General features: G+C 37.9%; 1 protein-coding gene across 2 annotated transcripts in view; it reads left to right on the forward strand.

Moving 5' to 3' along the window:
- Positions 1-6,097, forward strand: part of CCAR1 (cell division cycle and apoptosis regulator 1) — a 27,034-nt gene extending 20,937 nt beyond the window's left edge. For both annotated transcript variants that reach the window (XM_009994860.1, XM_009994861.1), the window contains 6 exons: positions 1,142-1,224; positions 2,247-2,393; positions 2,779-2,899; positions 3,452-3,637; positions 4,007-4,212; positions 5,461-6,097. In XM_009994860.1, the coding sequence (XP_009993162.1) occupies positions 1,142-1,224; positions 2,247-2,393; positions 2,779-2,899; positions 3,452-3,637; positions 4,007-4,212; positions 5,461-5,520 (803 nt within the window). In that variant the 3' untranslated portion in view covers positions 5,521-6,097. The remainder of the gene's footprint in view (positions 1-1,141; positions 1,225-2,246; positions 2,394-2,778; positions 2,900-3,451; positions 3,638-4,006; positions 4,213-5,460) is intronic.
- Positions 6,098-19,595: the final 13,498 nt, after the last annotated feature.

Below are 19,595 nucleotides of genomic sequence, written 5' to 3' on the forward strand. Positions count from 1 at the left end.
TCGGAAAGGTGTGGGACATGGTGTGTGCTTCTTGGTTCATATTTCCTTGGGTTTTTTCTCCTTTTGTGGAGAGCTTTTGCTAGAGATATGGATTTGAACTGCTTAGATACTGCAGTTCTGGCAGTTTCATTTGTACTTTTGGCAGAGTACTGCACCAGCCTTAAAAAATTGGCAATGATCTGTAGTTTCCAAAATAATTTTCTTGCTTATAAACTGGCTGTGAGAGTGAGATTATGGGAAGTGCTGCTACTTCCCATAATCTGTCCTTGTGCCATTCCCAGTCAAAAGCTGCTGAGAACAATCCAACATGCCACAGAGGGGCAGGAGAAAGCTATTGATTCTCAGAAACATGTTGGCAAAATTAGACAAATGTTGTGATAACCTAGCTTTTTTCCAAAGTTTTTCTCACAAGAAAGGTGAGCTTAAAGCTGAGCTTGGCACGTGATTCTCTGACCAAAGACTTTCACATAAGGTACAGAGGTGCATGCCATAATCCATCCCTGCAGTTGTCATTTTCTCTTGATTCTAGAGTTAGTTTTACTGTGCTGTCTACATTTAAACAAAAAATCCTGCAGATTGTAATTCACATCTAAGAAGCAATGTGATCTGTGACTTCTTGGAGAAACGAAACCATAGGTTCAGTAATATCTCACTCAAACTTGAGTATAAACACATGCTTTTAATTATAAAGTTGTTGCTGTTTTTCATATATAAAATATTTGAGAGTAAACAGTACTGATTTTGTCCTAGTGGGAATAACTAAAGCTGAATGCAGACTCGTGCCAAGCTTCACTAGGGAGAATTGTTGTAATTTTCTGCACGCCACTGAAATAGATGGTGATGTTGGTGGAAGTCATTTAGACCTTTAGTTAGCATTTATTTAAACTCCTCTGTCCTGTGTGTGTGAAAAAAACACGGGGGAAAAAAATGACAGAAGGCTTACATTAAATTTTTATTTTTCTCTGGTCTTACTATAAGAGGACACACTTAAAGGACATTGGGTTTTATTTTTCAGAGAAATATATTAATTTCATATATTTGGGGGCTTTATATGAACTTTTTAAATGAACATGTGTGTTTTGAGACAACTGTTATACCATCTTTTGCTGTGGATATGTTGAATTTTCCTTGTGTTTTACAGACCGGGATGAAGAGGAAATGAACAAACGGGAGGACAGAAGAGAGGGAAACAGGCATTGTAAAGAGAGGTCATCTAAAGATAAAGTAATTAACACCTTTCTTAACAACTACATATAACCTTCTTAGAGGTGTCCTAATTAGAGTTTCACTTTATTTTTATTATAAAACCTATTTGCAATGCTTGATTCCTTCAGCACTTCAGGACTGAAACATTAAAGTATGTAGAAATTAGAGGGAACCCCTCAGCTTTTTGGGTAAGGTGCTTACAACCTACTTTGACTTAAATTTTGAAATCCATTGGGTGAAAGCTGTTGGGAAAAACTTTATTACATGAGATAATGATCTGTGTGAAAGAATACACGAGGACTAATGCTGTATGTGCCCATAAGAGGCAGCAGATATGATTCTTTTATCCATTATTTTCAACTGCTGTGTCCTTCTGTAAGGAAAGCAGAAGCTTAACTTGATAGATAAACTGGCATTTCAGTTGTGAAGCTTGGAATTATTGTGATGTTTTACATCTCCATACAGGAAAAGGGATGTGTTTTGTGTGAGGAGGTCAATAGCTTACCTTCTCCCTTCAGATAAAGGAACAGCATAAGTTTAATTTGTTAGACTTCAACTTTATATATAAATTCAAGAATAAAACAAGTTTCCGATTCTCTTTTTTCTTGGAAAAAAAAGTAGGAGATGTAGGAATAGGAATAATGGGAAGACACAGATTGCAGAAGTCCTGTAGCTGTAAGAGCTAGATGCTTGTTCATTACGTGTTGAGGGATATTTAACTTTGAAAACAGCTATTCAGTAAAACCTCACTGGGAGGAGAAGGGATGTTGAATTAGGTTAATTACTGAGTTGTTTTTTTGTATGAGCATGAAGAAAAGTTTGTCTGCCAGAGGTTACTGTCCCTTGTTTGTGCTGTCTTACAGATTTGAAAGATTTCTTGTCCTAAATTGCTTGCTTATGGTATATTTGAGCTCAGTCAGTAAATGCCAGTTATATTTGTGAGAGTTGTGATAAAATGAACAGATGAAAACTTGTATTTAGTAGATCATGGAAAAATGTTATTTTAACTTCCTAATGATCCCATAATGGATTTTCTGTAGGAGAAAGACAAGACGCAGATGGTGACTGTTAATAGGGATCTTCTGATGGCTTTTGTTTATTTTGATCAAAGTCATTGTGGATATCTTCTGGAGAAGGACATGGAGGAGATACTGTACACTCTTGGACTACACCTGTCACGTGCTCAGGTCTTGTATAGTAAAAGAAATCTCTTTTTGGGGGGAAGTATAGTTTAGCATCTGAAGGGTGTTGCTGATATACTTGATTCCTGGTTTTTTTGTAACCACCTCATATTTACAATTAAATACTGGTTTACTCTTTTGTAAGTTGTCTTGGAATGAAAAGGTGAAGTTTGTAGCTCTTTTAATATGCCCATATTGTATATGTAGTTTTTGTCTCAATATTGTATCTTGGGGTTTTTTCTAGCTTGTTTTAATTTTAGGCCCCAGTATATTTAAGTTCAAAAAGCTCTGCAGTTTCTCTTGAGTTTTACAATTAAAACGTCCTTGTTCAGGGAATGTAATGTCTTCTGTATTAGGTAACACTGTATTTCTTTCCATGGCTCTGTTTTAGGTCAAGAAGCTTCTTAATAAAGTAGTGCTTAGAGAATCGTGCTTTTATAGAAGACTAACAGATACTTCTAAAGATGAAGAAAATCAAGAGGAATCAGAAGAGCTGCAGGAAGATATGTTAGGTGGTATTATTCTTCTTATGGCACAAACATCCAGATAATTGTGTGCAAATGATAATGAGAGTTCTGAGATGCTTGCTTTCCTGCAGAAACTAATTCAGGCCTGCAGGAAACCTGCCAGTTTGGAAAAATGAATCTTGAGTAGTTAATAAATTACAGTATTTCTGGCTTCCAGCACGTTGTATTCCTTCTATAGGATAAATCTTAGTATCTTGGAACAGGAAGGAGGACAGAGATTAATGCTGAATATTGATGAACATAATTTTTCATTCACAGCAATTTTGCAGTCAGGAGGATTAGTGGTGTAGGTAGTAGAACAGAGCCTGATTTTTGAAGACAAACTACTGCAGAGAGGAGACATTATTTCAAGAGCATGCTCCTTTTTAAATGGGGGAATTGGGGTGGTAAGAAAGGAGGACAGAAATGACAGACCAGCAAACTTGAATCTATATTTATTCTTGTAGGAATTTATTCTTTAAGGAAGTTTCTGAGGTTGATTACTAGAACTGAAAAACAACAGAATTATTGTTTCCTAATGCTGCTTATCTAATACAGGAAACAGATTACTGTTACCATCACCTAGTATAAAGCAAGAATCAAAAGCTGTAGAAGAAAATGTTGGCCTCATTGTGTACAATGGAGCTATGGTGGATGTTGGGAGCCTTCTACAGAAGCTGGAGAAGAGTGAAAGAGTGCGGGCAGAGATAGAACAAAAGCTTCAGTTACTGGAAGAAAAAACAGGTGGGACATTACTTTGAGTAAATTACTTTGAGTACATGGATGCAAGATGCTAGGATCTGAGTAATATTTGTGATCTATGGTAAACAAATAGATATGAAATTTAAACTTCTGTTTCCTATTTCCCAAGCCCTTTGAACTTGCACACCAGCTATTGTTGAGTACCACTGTCACCAGACTGAAATGCTTTTATCTTGTTTATTCACGTTGCATGTGAGACTTTCAAATGTTGTCAGAATTTAGTATTATCTAATGGTAATGCAATGCAATTGTTAATGTTCTTTAAAAATCAATAAAATCGTGTGTTGGCATGTAAAGGGAATATCAAAGTACACAGCATTGGAATTGACTGCTTTGGTTTTTTTCCCTAAGATGAGGATGAAAAGACCATACTGCAATTGGAGAATTCTAACAAAAGTCTGTCCATGGAGCTCAAAGACGTGAAAAAGGACCTTGGCCAACTGCAGGAAAATTTGAAGATCTCAGATGATAAGAATTTGCAATTTGAGGGTCAGCTGAATAAGACAATCAAAAATTTAGCTACAGTTATGGATGAAATACAGAGTGTTCTTAAACAGGTTAGAATTGTTTCATTCCATTTTTGATCGTGGTATGCAGACCCAATTATTAGAACAAAAAGTTCAGAATAAAAAATTTTCACTTGAATGCAGGGCAGTAGTACCTTAATATATAGAAGATGCTCAGTGTGATAGTATTTATTTAAAGCTACCAAATACAATATATTTTTTTCTAAGTTTGAAACATGTTCCTGACTTAAATCTTTTTTAAAATGTATAAAAGTTAATGTAAATCTCAAACCTTCCTTATGTTTTTCTGTCATGATCTTGTCCATTCCCAACAGTCCAAACCTCTTCTGTTTTATCAGTTAGGAGTAATTTTTCAAGGCAGAACTTCCAATATTTCAGATTATCTAACTTTCTCATTCAGTAAAATGAGATTTAAGCAAAATAGGTAATACTCCAGAGTATTTCTATCCCTGTACAGAGAGAGAATTTCAGGAGGCTGAATAGAGGTAGGTTATGAAGGCTACTTAGTGTCAGGCTTAGAAGGAAGGTGCCTTCATAGTACTACTTCTGCCTACATTTAGTACGAACAGATGATACAGCATCTACAAAAGCTCTGAGAACCACGCACAAAAAAAACCCTAGAAAACTTGGCAAATGTTAGAACTTCCTTTGCCATCTGTCATCAGTCCTGTGCTACACCACATGCTGTAGATGTGCTGCCTCCACCAGGACCAGCCCTGAAGGCACTACATAACCACCTTCTGCTGTGCTCTTAGCTTAGTTAAATACTAACTAGCCTTGCTCATTCTGTCTGATATTTTGGAGATTAAATGTCTTCTAAGCCTAGTGTTTTCAGACAGCTTTGACCAATATAAGTATTTTAGGCTAGAACTGTTAAAGTATGGATTTTGCAAAAACTGTTTTCACATGCTCTTAAAAACACCAATTCAAACCAAAACACAACAGAGACAAAAACAAACCTCAAAAAATCCCACTGCCAACAGGAAAAATAAACCAGCCCAACAACCCCCAAAGCTTAAGACTATGAAGTGAGGCTTCTGGGGATATTACTTGTGCTTCTCTTCAGAAGTGCTTAGATTACATTTAACATCTGCCCCCTCTACTTTTCAGGAAGATACAGGAGAAGTTGAATTAGTTTTAAGATTTGAGTAAGATCTCAGTTCACATTAATATTTAGAGTTGACATCAAACAGTATCTTTGTCTCGTGCTGCTTTACAGTTCACATGAGAAGAATCAGTTCCAGAGCTCATTACATTCTCTTCTTTTTTCTTTTACAGGAGATAGTGAAGAATGAAGATAAAGATCAGAAATCCAAAGAAAATGGAGCAAACGTATGATAAAACTGCTGCTGTTTAGAAGAACGGTGTTACATAATGTAATATAAATCATGATACCAGAATGTATGGGAAGTGATGCATGTTTGATTTTAGTAGTATAAATATCTTAGTTCTGAAAGATGTATAAAGTTTTATGAACGTGAGTGTCAGCTTCTGAAGATTGCTTGTAATTCTTAGCATTCAATTTGAGACACTCCTCAAGTGAAAATAATTTTGCATTGCAAAATGTTTTAGGATGAACTTTGTTATAGTTTTAACCCTAATAAAGTTCATCAACATAATGAACAGTAGCAAGTATTTAATTACCAAATGTTTTTCATTAAAGTCTAGTGAAATCAAAATTTTCATTATTTATAGAGTTACCATTTTTAGGTTTTTTTTTTTTATTTCGGTCTAATTAGTCTTTTTTAATTCAAATATCACAAAATAGCATGCTGCTTAATTTTGCAAGTAAAGAATTTTTTTTTTTAAAAAAGCTTCTTGGATTTTTTTTTTACTTGACACATCTTTGTTTTCCCTTCCAAATGTAACTTTTTTTTTTCCTGAAATCTGCTTGTATTAAAGCTTCATAATATACAGTAGTTCAGATGAGTTAAGAAAGCAATAGAAATCTACCAAAATACTGGTAGGGTTGTGAGATTTATATGAAAATACATGGGCTTGTTTTAAATGTATATCATTTGTGTTCCTTTAACTGTTCTTATATTTGGATTAATATATATGCTCCTTTTTAATAGTAAATGCAGTGTATTCAAATGTATGGTTGGATACCAGGCCAGTAGGTGTCAGAATACTGCCTTACATGGAGGAAAAGCTACCATTATAAGCCACCATTAATTAAATTCAGACTTCTTCCTTAATATGTATAATTACTTAAAAGACTTTAGTCCAACAAAAGGATACACAAGTATCAATACTCCATGTTATAATTATTAAGGAGCAGAACACCATTTGGTTTGTTTCAAGTGGGTAAGGTTGCCTTCCTTTGTGTTCCTAAATCACTAGAGATCTAAAAAGTTAATGTGACATCATTGTCAAAGGCAACTTATTAAGATGATGTGAAATATGAAAAATTGTATTTTTGTTCAACTTCCAGGAAAATTAAGGGCTTTGAAGGTTGGGACAGGAGTGTTTTCTTACAGAAATGGTTAATTTTAGCAGACCTTTTATTCTTTAGCCTAGATGACCTAGGTAACTAAATACCTGTTAGGAGAGTCCAAGTGCCATAACAGATACAAATAAGCTACATGGAAACTCATGAAGCTTTACTGAGATACACATTAAAATGCCTGAATTTATGTTCAAAAAAGTCTAAGCTGGTGCTTTTATCACTTACCTTTCTTGGCTCTTTTGGAGCTATACCAGTAAAATATCTTTTTGATAAAATAACATGCCTAAACTTACCCCTCATTCATCTCAGTGGAGTTACTGTATAATATCTGTACTGTTCACACTAAAGTAGGAAGTACTCTATAAACACTAATTACTGCATAGGAAATGCATGCTTTATGAGACAAGAGATGATATCTCAGAATGATTGAATGGGGATGGTGATAAATTTATCTTCTGAAAAGCGTTACCTGTGGTGTACAGATGGTGTTAACAAATTCTTTTGTAACCAAATTATATTTTTCACCTTTACCTTTGTACAAATTGTTGACAGCATGTTTCGTTTTTGACGTCGAACACCATTTATTTGTTCAAGAATTTCAGCAGTATATGTGAACATACAAGAAAATAATTCTAGAATTCAAGATAACATCCATCACCTTAGGCACACTGAAACATAAGTTGAAATATTTTGGAGTTTTTTTTACTTTAAACTGTTGACCTGGAAGAAGTTGTCACAACAAGCAGGTCTCACTCACCTTGTGTTTCAGTGAGTGGCCCTGTGAAATAGTTGCTAGAGTGATGCAGGTTTTTGCAGTATTTAAGAAAAAGCAAAAGTATTTGTTAGAATGAGTGTAATCTCTCTCTATATTGCTTTGATGTAGTAGTGTTTCAGACACTTATGTATGGTCTGCATTTATTTTTGCAAGGAATTTAAAAGGGTAAAGAATAAAGGAAAAAAACAACAAGGAAGAGTTTTGCAACTGACAGAGCTTGACCAGTCTTCTGAAGCCCGACTAATCTGAGGAAGAACAGACAACTCTACAGCCTGTTCAAGTTGCTTTACCAAATAAGCACAAGGTTCTGTATATACACAGCATCAATGCTGGCCATTAACTAAAGCTTCTTGGTAATATTCCCAGAAATATAACTAATTCTTAAGAAATTTAATAGAGTGTTAGTAATGGAGGTTTGGAGAAGCAATCTTCTGTCAGTTTTACTTCATTAACAATCTTTTTGTGTTTCATGTCCATACTTCCCACCTCATGGACTTTGCACTTCTAAGTGTCTCGCTATATAGCAGTTGCTGGTGAAAGGCTGGTAACTGAGCCAAAGCTGGATCTTGCTCTGATGCCTCAACATCCAGTTTGTAGTTTAAAATCTGCATGGATGCTCTATAGAAAGTACTGAATCTCAAGGCCACCTTATTCTGGAAAGAAAGCACTGCTGCAGCAGCCTGGTATATGGAATCTGATCTTGGTTTATAGACTATTTCACTCCCCTTTAATATTTTGCCTAGTATGGAGGAATGAATGAGTTAAACTTTTACTAAGTGATATTCAGACTAGTGGATGTCTGTGAAATGGGACTAGGAAGAAAGTTCCAAGTGAGACATGTGTATGCAAAATGTTTTAGGGCAAAGTAGACTCTCCTGAGGCCCCTTTGCTTTTTTCTGGTAATGAAAAGGCAGCAATGCTTCATTTCTGCGCTACATAACAGCGGTGGCAAATAGACCAATAGTGATTTTTTGCCAAAGTTTTCTGAAAAGCTGAGGATTGCTTGCAGGATAATGGAGCTGCTTCCAGCAACACTGTGTGTTCTACCATGATGAAGACTTTTTTTTTACTCATCCCAGTGCTTGGTGCTTGTACCTGTAGCCCTGGGCACTGCTGCAGAATCACTTCCCAGTTGTTTGGTTTATCCAGTGTCATCTGGCTCAGCCTGAGGTGCCCTGAAATGTACAGTGGAGAAGTTGGAATTCTCCGTGTGGTTGCCTGTGGATTTCCACAGTTGAGCATTTACAACGGAGTTGTTTCTGAATCTAATATTATAAAGCCCAGATATTTAACAACATTTTTTCAATGTTTAACTGTGTTGAGAGAGATTAATGGCTTTCAGTCCATCTTTCTGCTGAGTTATGTACTGTGTGAGCACCTGTTTGGACTTATGTAACACAGCTAAGTTTCATTGAAAATTTTATCAGGAATGTGCATAAAATGTGGGGTTTTTTCCTCTTGTTTATCTGTAATATTTGTGTACCCAGGTCAGGTTCTTAATGCATTTGTTCAGTGCAGTTTATATTTAAAAAATATAAAATATAAAATCATTCATTTTGAGTGGCTGAGTCTTATGGACAGCTATAGATTGCAAAATGTGTAGGTAGCCCAGTCAGTACTGTTTAGGCTAATATTTTCTGGAAAGCAGAAATGGTTCTAGTAGAATTCCAGCTGGGAGTTGTCCATTGCCATGTAGTGTGACAATAAAAGTGGCATAAATAATACCTTTATTCAGTTATCGAAACTGCCAGAATTTTCCCACCAGACTTTTACATTTCTGCATACTGGTCTCATTAGATGTATTGCACAAAAGTAGTTACAGCAAAAAGCTGTAATAACAAAATGCATCACTTGCAAGCAAAACGGTAATGTTATTTTTTTATTCATTATTTATATAATCCCTGGTATTATGATACAGAGTATACATTTGGAGTTTTGGAACACACCAAATATTGCCTGAAGTCATATGCTTTGTTGTGTTCTAGCTGTGGTCAGGAACATTGCTTTTCAATTTCTGGGTATCTGAGACCTGGATTTCTATTGAAAGCACATGACCTTGCAGTTGTATGCTGCTTTTCATCTGCTGGTTTGTCAATTGATCTCTTTAATGAGTGGATTCTAACCTGTTTGTGGATTCAGGTCAAGCACCCTACAGTACATGTAAGAACCAGTGTATTTTCTGTATATTGCAAGCTGTTGTATCTAGTTCAGTTCTCTTACTCTTCTCTCTGAAATTACAGCAGGATAGTGGTGCTGATATTTGTTTGTTGCATGCTGCAATTTGAGTATTATTTTTCTGGTGCAGGTTTATGACATTAAACTACTGGTGTTTTTCTCTAGTTCCTGCAGTACTTCACTTACACTCAGACCATTTCCAGAGCATGTTAAGGCCACAGGTGCATGTTGAGATACTTGGTTGATTGAAATTGTTGAAATTGGTCAGTCATGTCCTTCTGTTTAGAGCTAACAGTCTTCCTTGCCACATCTGCCCCAGGATGAGCAAGCAGCTTGCATTGCTAGCTTTTATTCTTGCTTTATAACTTGGTCCACAGTGTCAAGGCATGTTCATGTGAACTTCCCATAGGTAAGCAGTGTCCCAGTGTGGTGAGGTCTGACCACTTCATTTCTTTTTGGGAAGCAAATTACGTTGTCCATTTGGTGCCTATGAATATCCCTTCTCTGGTACACTCTTGAATCTTCCCCCTTAGCAGATACTGTATCCTTTTGGAAAAGGTAGGTAATGATAGTCCTGTGAGAGGGCTCAGAATATTCAGAGAAAGTACCTGAGCTGGATTTCAGCACAGATTCCAAAAAGCCATGTATTTCGATTGAATTTGATTCCTAGATTATTTTCCATCACTCTAGTGAGGGGCATAAGTGAACGGATCCTGTTGACTGAATCGTTGGTATTTCATCTAAAAGAGCTGTGTAGAAGGGAAGAGAGGAGGAACGCTGCAGAGGATCTGAGCCTTTACTCTCCCCACTCTGCTTTTCAGCAAATATTTTTATAGACTACTAATGTACTTTTTTATTATTTGCTTGCAGACTTTTTAGTGGTATACAGAAGGATTTGTTTGAGTGTCAGTTGTTTGAGGTTTTTTTCCCTGTATTGCTTAATTCTTTTTTGGTCTTCTTGACACAGGATCATCCAACTACATTCCTGTTTTGTCATGCAAATTTATTTTTTGGTCACTTTTTCAAAAGGCTGTATGGTAGCCAGCAGATCTGCATATAAAAATGCACATGTCATATGGGGTAGAACTGAACAGCTAGAGATAAAAGTACCTTGCAATACTGGTCTCTAAAAACACTTGTCTCATAGACCAACTGATGTACTGTAAAACAGTCCATTGCATTTGCTTTTTGGGGAAAAGGTAAGGGAGAAGTAGGCAATTTTATCTGTAAAGAAAATGGACATGCACATTGGGGAGATGGTTTGTTAGACTTCCAGCTTAGCTCTAATCAGAAATGAGAGAATTTTGGAAATTACCTTAAACACCTGAAAAGACTCCTGTGTTTCACCAGGGTTAGTTTAAGTCTCCCATAAGAGACTCCTTTTCAGCTTGTCTGCTGATGCCTTGTTTTATCAAAGTACTATTCAAACAAATTAAGTACTTCTAGTAAGTACATTACATCAAATATAACTATTAGAATATTCACGTTACAAGCTGTAAAATCTTGGGGAAGGTTTCCAAATGGAACTTGAGAGTATCCTTAAAACATTTGTTTACAGAGAAAAGCTTATACTTGACAAGTATTTCTTTTGATATAAGGAAACCATGTATAATGTGACTCAACAGGTGAAAATGAGGATTAGCTGTTTACCAGTATTGAACCTGATTTTCTGCCTTAGTGTCTTTCCTGAAATCAAGTTGTTGGTTTGTTGCTTTTTTTTAAAGTGGGGCAGAAGGGTGTGTTTTTTCATTATACTGAGGAGAGGAAAAACATGACCTTCAAGTGCTGGAACACAAATTGGCGGCAGCACATCAATAAATCCTGATTATCCATGGGATCCAGTAATATGCTAGCAAGGAATGTGCAGTCAGCACTCACAGCCTTGTAATTTGGGCATGTAATGATGAACAGCACAAAAGGGGACTTGAGGGGGTAGCACAATGTATAACCATTGTGATCCATGGACAGAAGCAGAAGTGTAGTGTGACCTTTGGGTAGCGGGGGCTGGGAAGAAGTAGGATGGGTAAGAGATGGCTGTGCAGATATTCTGAGCAATGAATTCATTCTTATCTGCTTCACACTTAAAGTTTTAAGAAAAGGAAAATTAATCCACTTCAGGTCTTTTTTTCCAATTAAGACTGTGAAAAAAGATCCTTCAAATGCAGCCTGCCATTCAAGAACCTACGCAAACTCCCTAAAGAACGCACTGAATTGGACACAAAATGGCTTGGTAAGCACCAGGTTCCAAAGTGAGCAGTGCCCTTGTCTTCAAGGATTTTTCCACAGTAAATGAGAAGGTGCACTCAGTAGCTTTGCAGAACGGGAACAAACTGCAAATGCTGCGTAAAAACCGCGCGGAGCAAGTTCTGAAGCGTGTCCTGGGCGCCTTTTGCACCGGAGCCTCCCCTGCCCGCGTTGCCGGGGGGAGTGAAAGCGTAATCTGAGACAGGGCAAGAGCTCTGATCCTGGGGGAGGAAAACACAGCGTTGGGACGGGAGTCTTTTGTCTCTGAGAAATTCTAGTGCAAAATAGAGGCAGGCTCCTCCAGCCTAGAGAAGGATTTTCTGGAGGGAGAGTGCCCCATCCTGAAGCAGCGGGGACAGGAGGGGAGAGCTGGGGCAAGGCTAAGCGCAGTGGCAGCAGCACATGGCCAGTGCGGGAGCCCTCCAGTGCCACTGAATTTATGTGCTTTCATCGTGACTATTTCTTTCCTCCTTCACTGCCTGCCTGTGTGATCACGATGCTGAGAGGTCCTTTCTGTTTGCAGAGCTGCGGCTTGATTCAAGCAGGATAAGCCTAAACTGCTATCAGAGGCTTTATCAGCTAGAAGTACCAAACCACTCTTTCATGGCAGGTAACTTCTGCCTGTGGCACTTTGTGATTAGTGGCATCGGTGTAAATCCTGGCAGGCAAAAATCCTGCAGCTGAGCTAGTAGAAGAGCAGGGAGTAAGCAGGGCATCACCATCGCAGCTTTCTCCAGAGGCACAGCCTCCCAGTCAGTACAGACACTGGGACAAACCATTTCAGCTCCTGGTATGAAGAGTCAAGTTGCAATGCAGACAAGGACACTCAATTTATGAAAAATGTGTCAGGAAGCAGGTGCACTGGTTTCAGTGCTTTGTTATGGTAATACTGTTTTTCCGGAGAAGGTGACTGGATATAATGTGCCCAGAGACTGATACTGCAATGAACTGGAAGGTGCCTTCATAACCAGTGGAAGACTAAATTAGTTTCATCCATCGTTAACGTTTTTAGACAAAGGATGATACATAGAAAGAAACACTGGGGCTGGATGTCTTGGATTGCCTCAGCACAAGGATTTCTCTGAGAAAAGAGTTCAGAAGGTAAAGATGGAGGGCACACAGCACTGTGGGTGGGGTGAGGGCTGCCCAGAAGGGAAAGCACTTTGCTACCTAGTACAGACATGATGCTCCGAAGTGAGCAGCTGCTTTTAGTCTTAATTTGTCTGGAAATGTTGAGACACACACACACACAGGAAACTATAAAGGGATCCATTAAATCTTTTCTAAAAATGCGTACAAGTGAAATTGATAGAAGATCTAAGAAGAAATCAGATACATTCAGGTTGCAACCTTAAATATGTAATTATATACATCAAATATTTAGACTATGAGAATTTTGCAGAAGAGAATTTTGCAGATGATGTATTGCAGCACTGTTTATTTCCTCTCTTCATTTAAATTGAAATTACCTTAATGGGATACACAGAGAACAAGCTATCAGATCAGGCAGTAATAACAACAGCAACACAACCTCAAGAGAAATTCTCTGACTATTTTAAACTAGATTATACTGCTTGGTAGTTAGCTATCATTCCTGTTTGCCACCTGCAATTAATTCATATTTGATGAATTGTGCTAGTGACCTCTGCAGTGTAACGAGGGCAGGCTGCAATCAAGGGCTTAGTCTATACATTAAAGTACAGCTGCTGGATCATCAAGTACTCTCAATGCAAGGCTGCCACAAAAAGGCCTCTGAAATGTTAGTGGTTGCAGAATATACCAGCCAGCATGAAAATTGTGATTCACAAACAGCAACATAAATTTCTGTTCCTGGTATTGACTGCTGCCTCATAGCTGTTCAATTTTTACTTGAGGCATTGCTTTTAGCCAGTAAATCCCTTTACAGTTTGCAGTTCCTGGAGGAGGGGCAGACTCTGGTATGCTGGGATCATTAATCTTTGAGTGTGTTTTATCCTTGGTCCTGTGGGGCTTGTGTCAGTTCAACCTGCTGAGCATCCTGGAAGGCTGCTGTTGGCAGCAGTTCTTGTGAATGTTTGTGTGGCTTTGACATGCTTAATTAGGATTACCAAGTTCTAATTACTGACCATAAAGCAGGTAAGTGGTAAGTGAGCAGTGTAATCCTTGCCTTGTGTCAGCTCAGATATCTGCTTTAGCCTTCTGATATGAACTGCTTTGTGATTCAGCTTTCCCAAAACTTCAGGATAGGAAGCAGCCAAACCAGGAATACTGCTAACAAAGACTGAGTAGAAGATGCTGAGGTGAATATATATAGCTGTTCAGCTCCAGAGTAACTACTAGGTATTTGGTAAAGGGCAATCCTTTTCAGTTGGATTTCCAAAGGTTAGTACGGAATTTCACAGCTGTCATTATTTAAGAGGTTTATTGTTCTGTTTCCCTGTATGCATCTCTGTAATCCTCTCTGTCCGGGGATGAATTATAGTTCGAGTTAGAAGTATGTTTTACCTCAGGCAGAACTGGATATAGTTGGATCACAAATGCTTTTTCTTGAAGCTAACTAGCAGTTTTTCAAGTAAAAGTGCAGTTTTGATTTTGTTCTTGAAGCAAGAAATTTGTCAGCTTTTGGAAGACTTGAGGAATTCTTAATGTTCTGTTTCAAAACATTTATCAGAAAAATTTCTGATGTCTACCTTGTGCTGTGTTTGGCAGGCTCAACCTCTTCATGCTTTTCTTAACACTGGCTTAAATCACATAATTGCATTTTCTGGTATTTACCTTTTTTTCCCAATACTTTGTATAGAATAGCCACTCTCTGTTGCAGCCCCATTTTCCAACTAGAAAATCGATCTCTTCATGCAGTCTCATTTCTTGGGCACTCTGGTCACTTAACTAAACTCGTAACATCTGCTTAGGTATAAGGTCATCTTCCCTGCTCATGAGTAGCCTGCTGACCTCTTAACCCTTAATCCAGGTGAGATACTATAGGGAAGAACACTGGTTTACTTACTGGTCTCCATCTAAGAAGCAGTAAGATCTCTAGCTATTTTAGAAATGGTGAATATTGATACACTACTTGTTGGTCTTCTGGGGATGATTTAAAGAGAGTCCTTGTCTCTTTTTTTTTTATCCTTTTCCTCATTGCTTTCTACTAATCTCTTTTCTGAGGTTGTGTAACATGCCTGGCTGCATCCAAATGTAAATTACTTCAGTACATTAATTACATCATTTCCTCTTATCACTTTGTCTCTTGCTGCAGTAACATCCAAAGGTATTTCTAATAAGTTAGAGTTCTCTCACAGTTTCTTGAATCAAATGCCTTTGAAGAAGTTTCTTTCTCAAATTCACTTTTTCAAGTATTTGTTGTTGGATTGGTATTTGTTGTTGGATTGATGATTTCATGGAAGCTTAACAGAAACCACTTTGCAATTTCAATGTCTTTATTTAGGTAATTTTATGGTTAAAACTGATGTTTTCTGTGCCTTCTCTTCCATCTGTCATCATCATTACCATTTTCTGCTCTGGAAGATTTTTCTCTAATTGTATAAAATAAAATATTTATTCTGCTCTAGAAAAGCAAGTGATAAGTTAGACAAGTAAATGTGAGGGACAAAGTTTTCTTGTTTTTTTTTTAAAAAAGAATGTACAATATTAAAAATTAAGCTATTGGCATCACTTTTGCTCTCTTTATTTTATATAAATAGAGCGATTTGACTGCTTTTTTTTTTTTTTTGTATCTTTAATCTTCTTATGTTGTTTTTTGCAATAATGTGGAATTAGAGCCACTTGGGTTTCTCATGCTTCATGACTAATGGCTGGGATGTTGGGAAATAAGCAATGTCCTACGTGGTTCTTAACAAACATTTCCTGCAATAGCTAAACTCCAGTTGTGTTTGGTGATTTATAACAGGGATCTGGGGGTACCAGGTGTCAGTGATGGGAATCACTTGACCTGAAGGATTTTTTTCTCTGGATATGATAGATGAAAAGTGTTCAGACTTGAGTTTTCAGATACATGGAAAATATCAGCTAACCATTTTGAGTTTTTTTTATCCTTTAAAACCATAACCAGTTGTTTGCTGGACAGTAAGTGAGAAGCAAGGGGCATGCAGCACTGCACTGCTAATTTTGCCAAGTCACATTTAAATGAAGAATTTTACCAGGGTCTTGGTGTGCTCCAGTCCCTGTTCAACACTGTTTTAAAAGCCCTCAGCACGTCCTCTTCACTGCTGTATCTCAAGGTGCTTTCCTAGCAGTTGCCAGTCATCAGCAGACACTGTGATCCCACAGATCTTTGTGTTGCTCTTTATTCCAGCAGTTCCAATGAGGTTTGTTCTGGAGAAGCATACTGGGGTGTTGGAAATCCTGGCTTTATGGAATAGACACATTGACTGATGTCAGCCACTGGAGGGTTAATAAAATAAAGGGAAAATACAATCCCCAAAACAAAAGAGTCACAAACTGACCTGCTGTATTTATTCCCAAGTAGAATCCAAAATGTATTTTTCTTCTACTCTGATAGAGATCCTAGCTCTGGTTTTCACGGCACACACAGGACTGGGTAGGAGCTCCAATATTCTCCTCCTTGGGGGATGGAGGGAAAGAAGAAGGGAAAATCACGGCAATTCAACTCTTCCTCAGAAGGTTAAGTAGGGGCGAGTTTAAAAAAGAAATTAAATCCTCTTGATCTGATAACTGAGCAGTCTCTGTCCAAATGCTAACATCTCTCTGTAGGACCATCTCCTGTGCTCAGCTGTTAGTCAATTGTTAAACCAAATGAGGAGCAAACTGCTCCCTACCACCTTTCCTGTTCAGCCACGGGGGATGCATGCTAGGAGAGGAGCAGGGGGATGTCAACTAAGACTAGATACAATTGGAAATACTCAATTTGGAGGCACTGACCTCCATGGAAAGTGGAGTGATTAGTCCAGCAGTTTCCAGTTAGTATGAGCCTAGGATTGGTGTATGGGCTGTGAATTTTCTGTTGTCCCATACATGTTGATCACTTCTTTTTTATGAGAAGCCTGCTTGTTGGGCTCTGCTGAGCCTTTAAATCCACACTGAAAGCTTCAAATCTATCTCACTTGGTAAATAAGCTATTGAAGAGTGACATTGAAAGGACACTACACTTCTCCGTGAAGTGTTATCTGTTATTGCTGGAGATACTGACTGAACTGGAATGAGATCAGACAAGGAATCGTTTTGTGTTCCTATTGTTTGTGCATTTGATGGAACAATTTGATGAATTTATCTCCTCACGTCTCTTTCCATTCTGCGAGTCTCTCCCAGAACTTAGGAAACACAGAAAAACTCAGAAAACGAGCTAAAAAATAAGCAGAGATGGTCTCTGAAGCTCCTTGATTTTGGAGGGCTTGATGCTAATTTGATGTTCGGATATTCAGAATGCAATAGAAGAGGGGTGGAATTGAATCTTCTGAAAAAGGTTCAGTAACAGCTTAAGGAATAAGAAATAAAACTTCAATTGTATTTATGGGCTATAATTGCCTTCTAAAGAGGGAGGCAGTTTGGGGGAACTGTATTTGTTCCTGTGTAATGAGTCCCAAGCGTAATTTATGTTGTGAGCTCTGCAGTGTTGACTTGTGACTGCAGGCACTGGCTGCCTCCTGTGCAGGTCCTCACATGCTGAGCTTCTCTGCATGTTTGTGTCAGCTTTCAGGAACGGTTTTGAAGTGCCACCTGCAAAACTGGTACACCTGGAGTCCATCTAAAACTGCGTAATTGAGCATTCTCTACTTCTTAGCAATTCTCAACTTTGCTTGAAATGAGAGACAAATTATTTTCCAAAATGGACCTGGCAAGCTTTTAGGACTTTATTGTCACTGGAGTAATTCAAATTTGTTCACAGCAATTAATGTCAGGATCAGCATCGTTCTGCTGCCTGTCTAATGAAGCAACAGATGAAATTATGTCCTTGTGAGTAGCCGATCACGTTTCACCTACAAAAGGTCATGACTCTGCAGTGGATTTTGTTTGTCAGGCACTTTGTAGTTACACACAGGAACACACACTGTTAATGAGGATGGCAGCTCAGCCAGAGCCTGAGGATGTGCTTCACGGGATTCCTTTCTCTTGGAATCCCTTTCTTCCAGTGTTTTTCATCCTGCCTTACAAACAAGGGTGGAGGTTTGCAAGTCAAAGGAGAACGATTTTGTATTTCAATGGTGCTGGCCTCTGTAAAGTGTAACTCACAGTATGTGGTCACACTTCATTTTGGACTGTTCAGGATTATTTAGAGTGCTGGTCCTTTTTATTTTCTTCAGGCCTGGAAGGAGAGAATGACCTAAAAAAGGTGGTTTATTTTGTACTGCTGTGTAGAGACTACCAGAAGGTGAAAAGTGGTTTGAGTTATTAACTGCTTTATTCTCGAACGTTGCTTTTAAAGTTATTTTCAGGAAGGCATCTGATTCAGAATTTATTCACTTGCATATTCTGTTGTAATAGGGTCTCCTGGTTGTATCAGTAGTTACAGTGGTGACTGTGTCAATATATTTGCAGGAGGAAAACAGGAAGAAAACATTTGTACTTCCGGAAGGACAACTTTTAATCTACATTGCTATTATTTGGTTACTCATTTAATTCTCTTCGTGTAATGGCTACATAAACCTGACATTATTTCACAACGTTTAGCACCTAATTTTAGCTGGCATTCAGCCCTTACCACTGACTTCACATGAGATGATCCCTCTGCATGTTTCATGCATTTCCATATCAAATTCTTACTAAGGTATTAATCCTGTATTACAAAAGCCTTTTCTCAGATCAATATGTACTTCACTAAAACCAAATGCTACAGTTGAACTATTAACTGAACTCCCAGCAGCGAGGTACAAGGTACTGTAATATTCTTCAAAATCCTGATGCACTTACCAGATCTGCTCAAATTGAATTACCTGAAAGGTGGAACCTACAAAAGTGTGCATACAAATTTTTTCACAGTCTCAGCAAGTAGTCTCTAGTCACACCGTGTAACAAGTACCACTGAACAGGGGTGTCTAATTTTTTTCGTAATAATAAGCTCGATTCAGCTTAATTTATGCTGATTTTTTTCTAAAAATAGCCTCTAACAAGAGTATCTGTGAAGATCTTGGAATGTATTGTTATTTCTCAGTGCTAAAGATTTTCAGCAGAAGAAGCTTTTGTCTCTCTGTCTTTTGAGTGAGAAAACAAAATTCAAGAAAACAAGCTGATCTTTGCAATTCTTGCAGATGTTAACTGCCTTAATGCTCTTTTGGAATAAAGGTAATTTGAACAGTGCTATTTTTTTCTCTGTCTCAGTAAGGAAAACCCAACATTTTGTATTAATATCGTGTAGTTAATGAAATAAACTACATTAATTTGTAGTGGTTCTGCTATGGTCATCGATAGGGCTTTAAAATCAGAGGCTTCATTTCAAGGCTAGTTTTAGTTTTTATGTACTGCTGTCTTGCTTTAGGACACATCCACTGTATCACTGTGGAGAGCACCAGCTCCAGCAATGAGCCCATACAGATGGAGTTCGGTTATGAAAGAAGTATTAGGAGATATAAGTAGCTATTTATTTGAAGGTTGAAAGAAAAACCAATAGCTTTACCATGTGGCTGCTGTTGTGCTTGGCCTCATTAACAGCGTGATGTGAGTGTAACCTTTTTTCTTGTTGTAACCCAAGAAAACTTCACAGCTAGTGGAGGTCAAAAGTGCCATTGCATTGGGTTACAGAAAGCAGGGTGGTCTGCTTTATAAAAGTGTGGGGATGAGAGTGGCTGGGGGGTGGACAGGTACCAGCATCCAACTAAA

Source organism: Chaetura pelagica, unplaced genomic scaffold, assembly GCF_000747805.2.
Source record: "Chaetura pelagica isolate M959 unplaced genomic scaffold, ChaPel_1.0 scaffold112, whole genome shotgun sequence".
NCBI lineage: Eukaryota > Metazoa > Chordata > Aves > Apodiformes > Apodidae > Chaetura > Chaetura pelagica.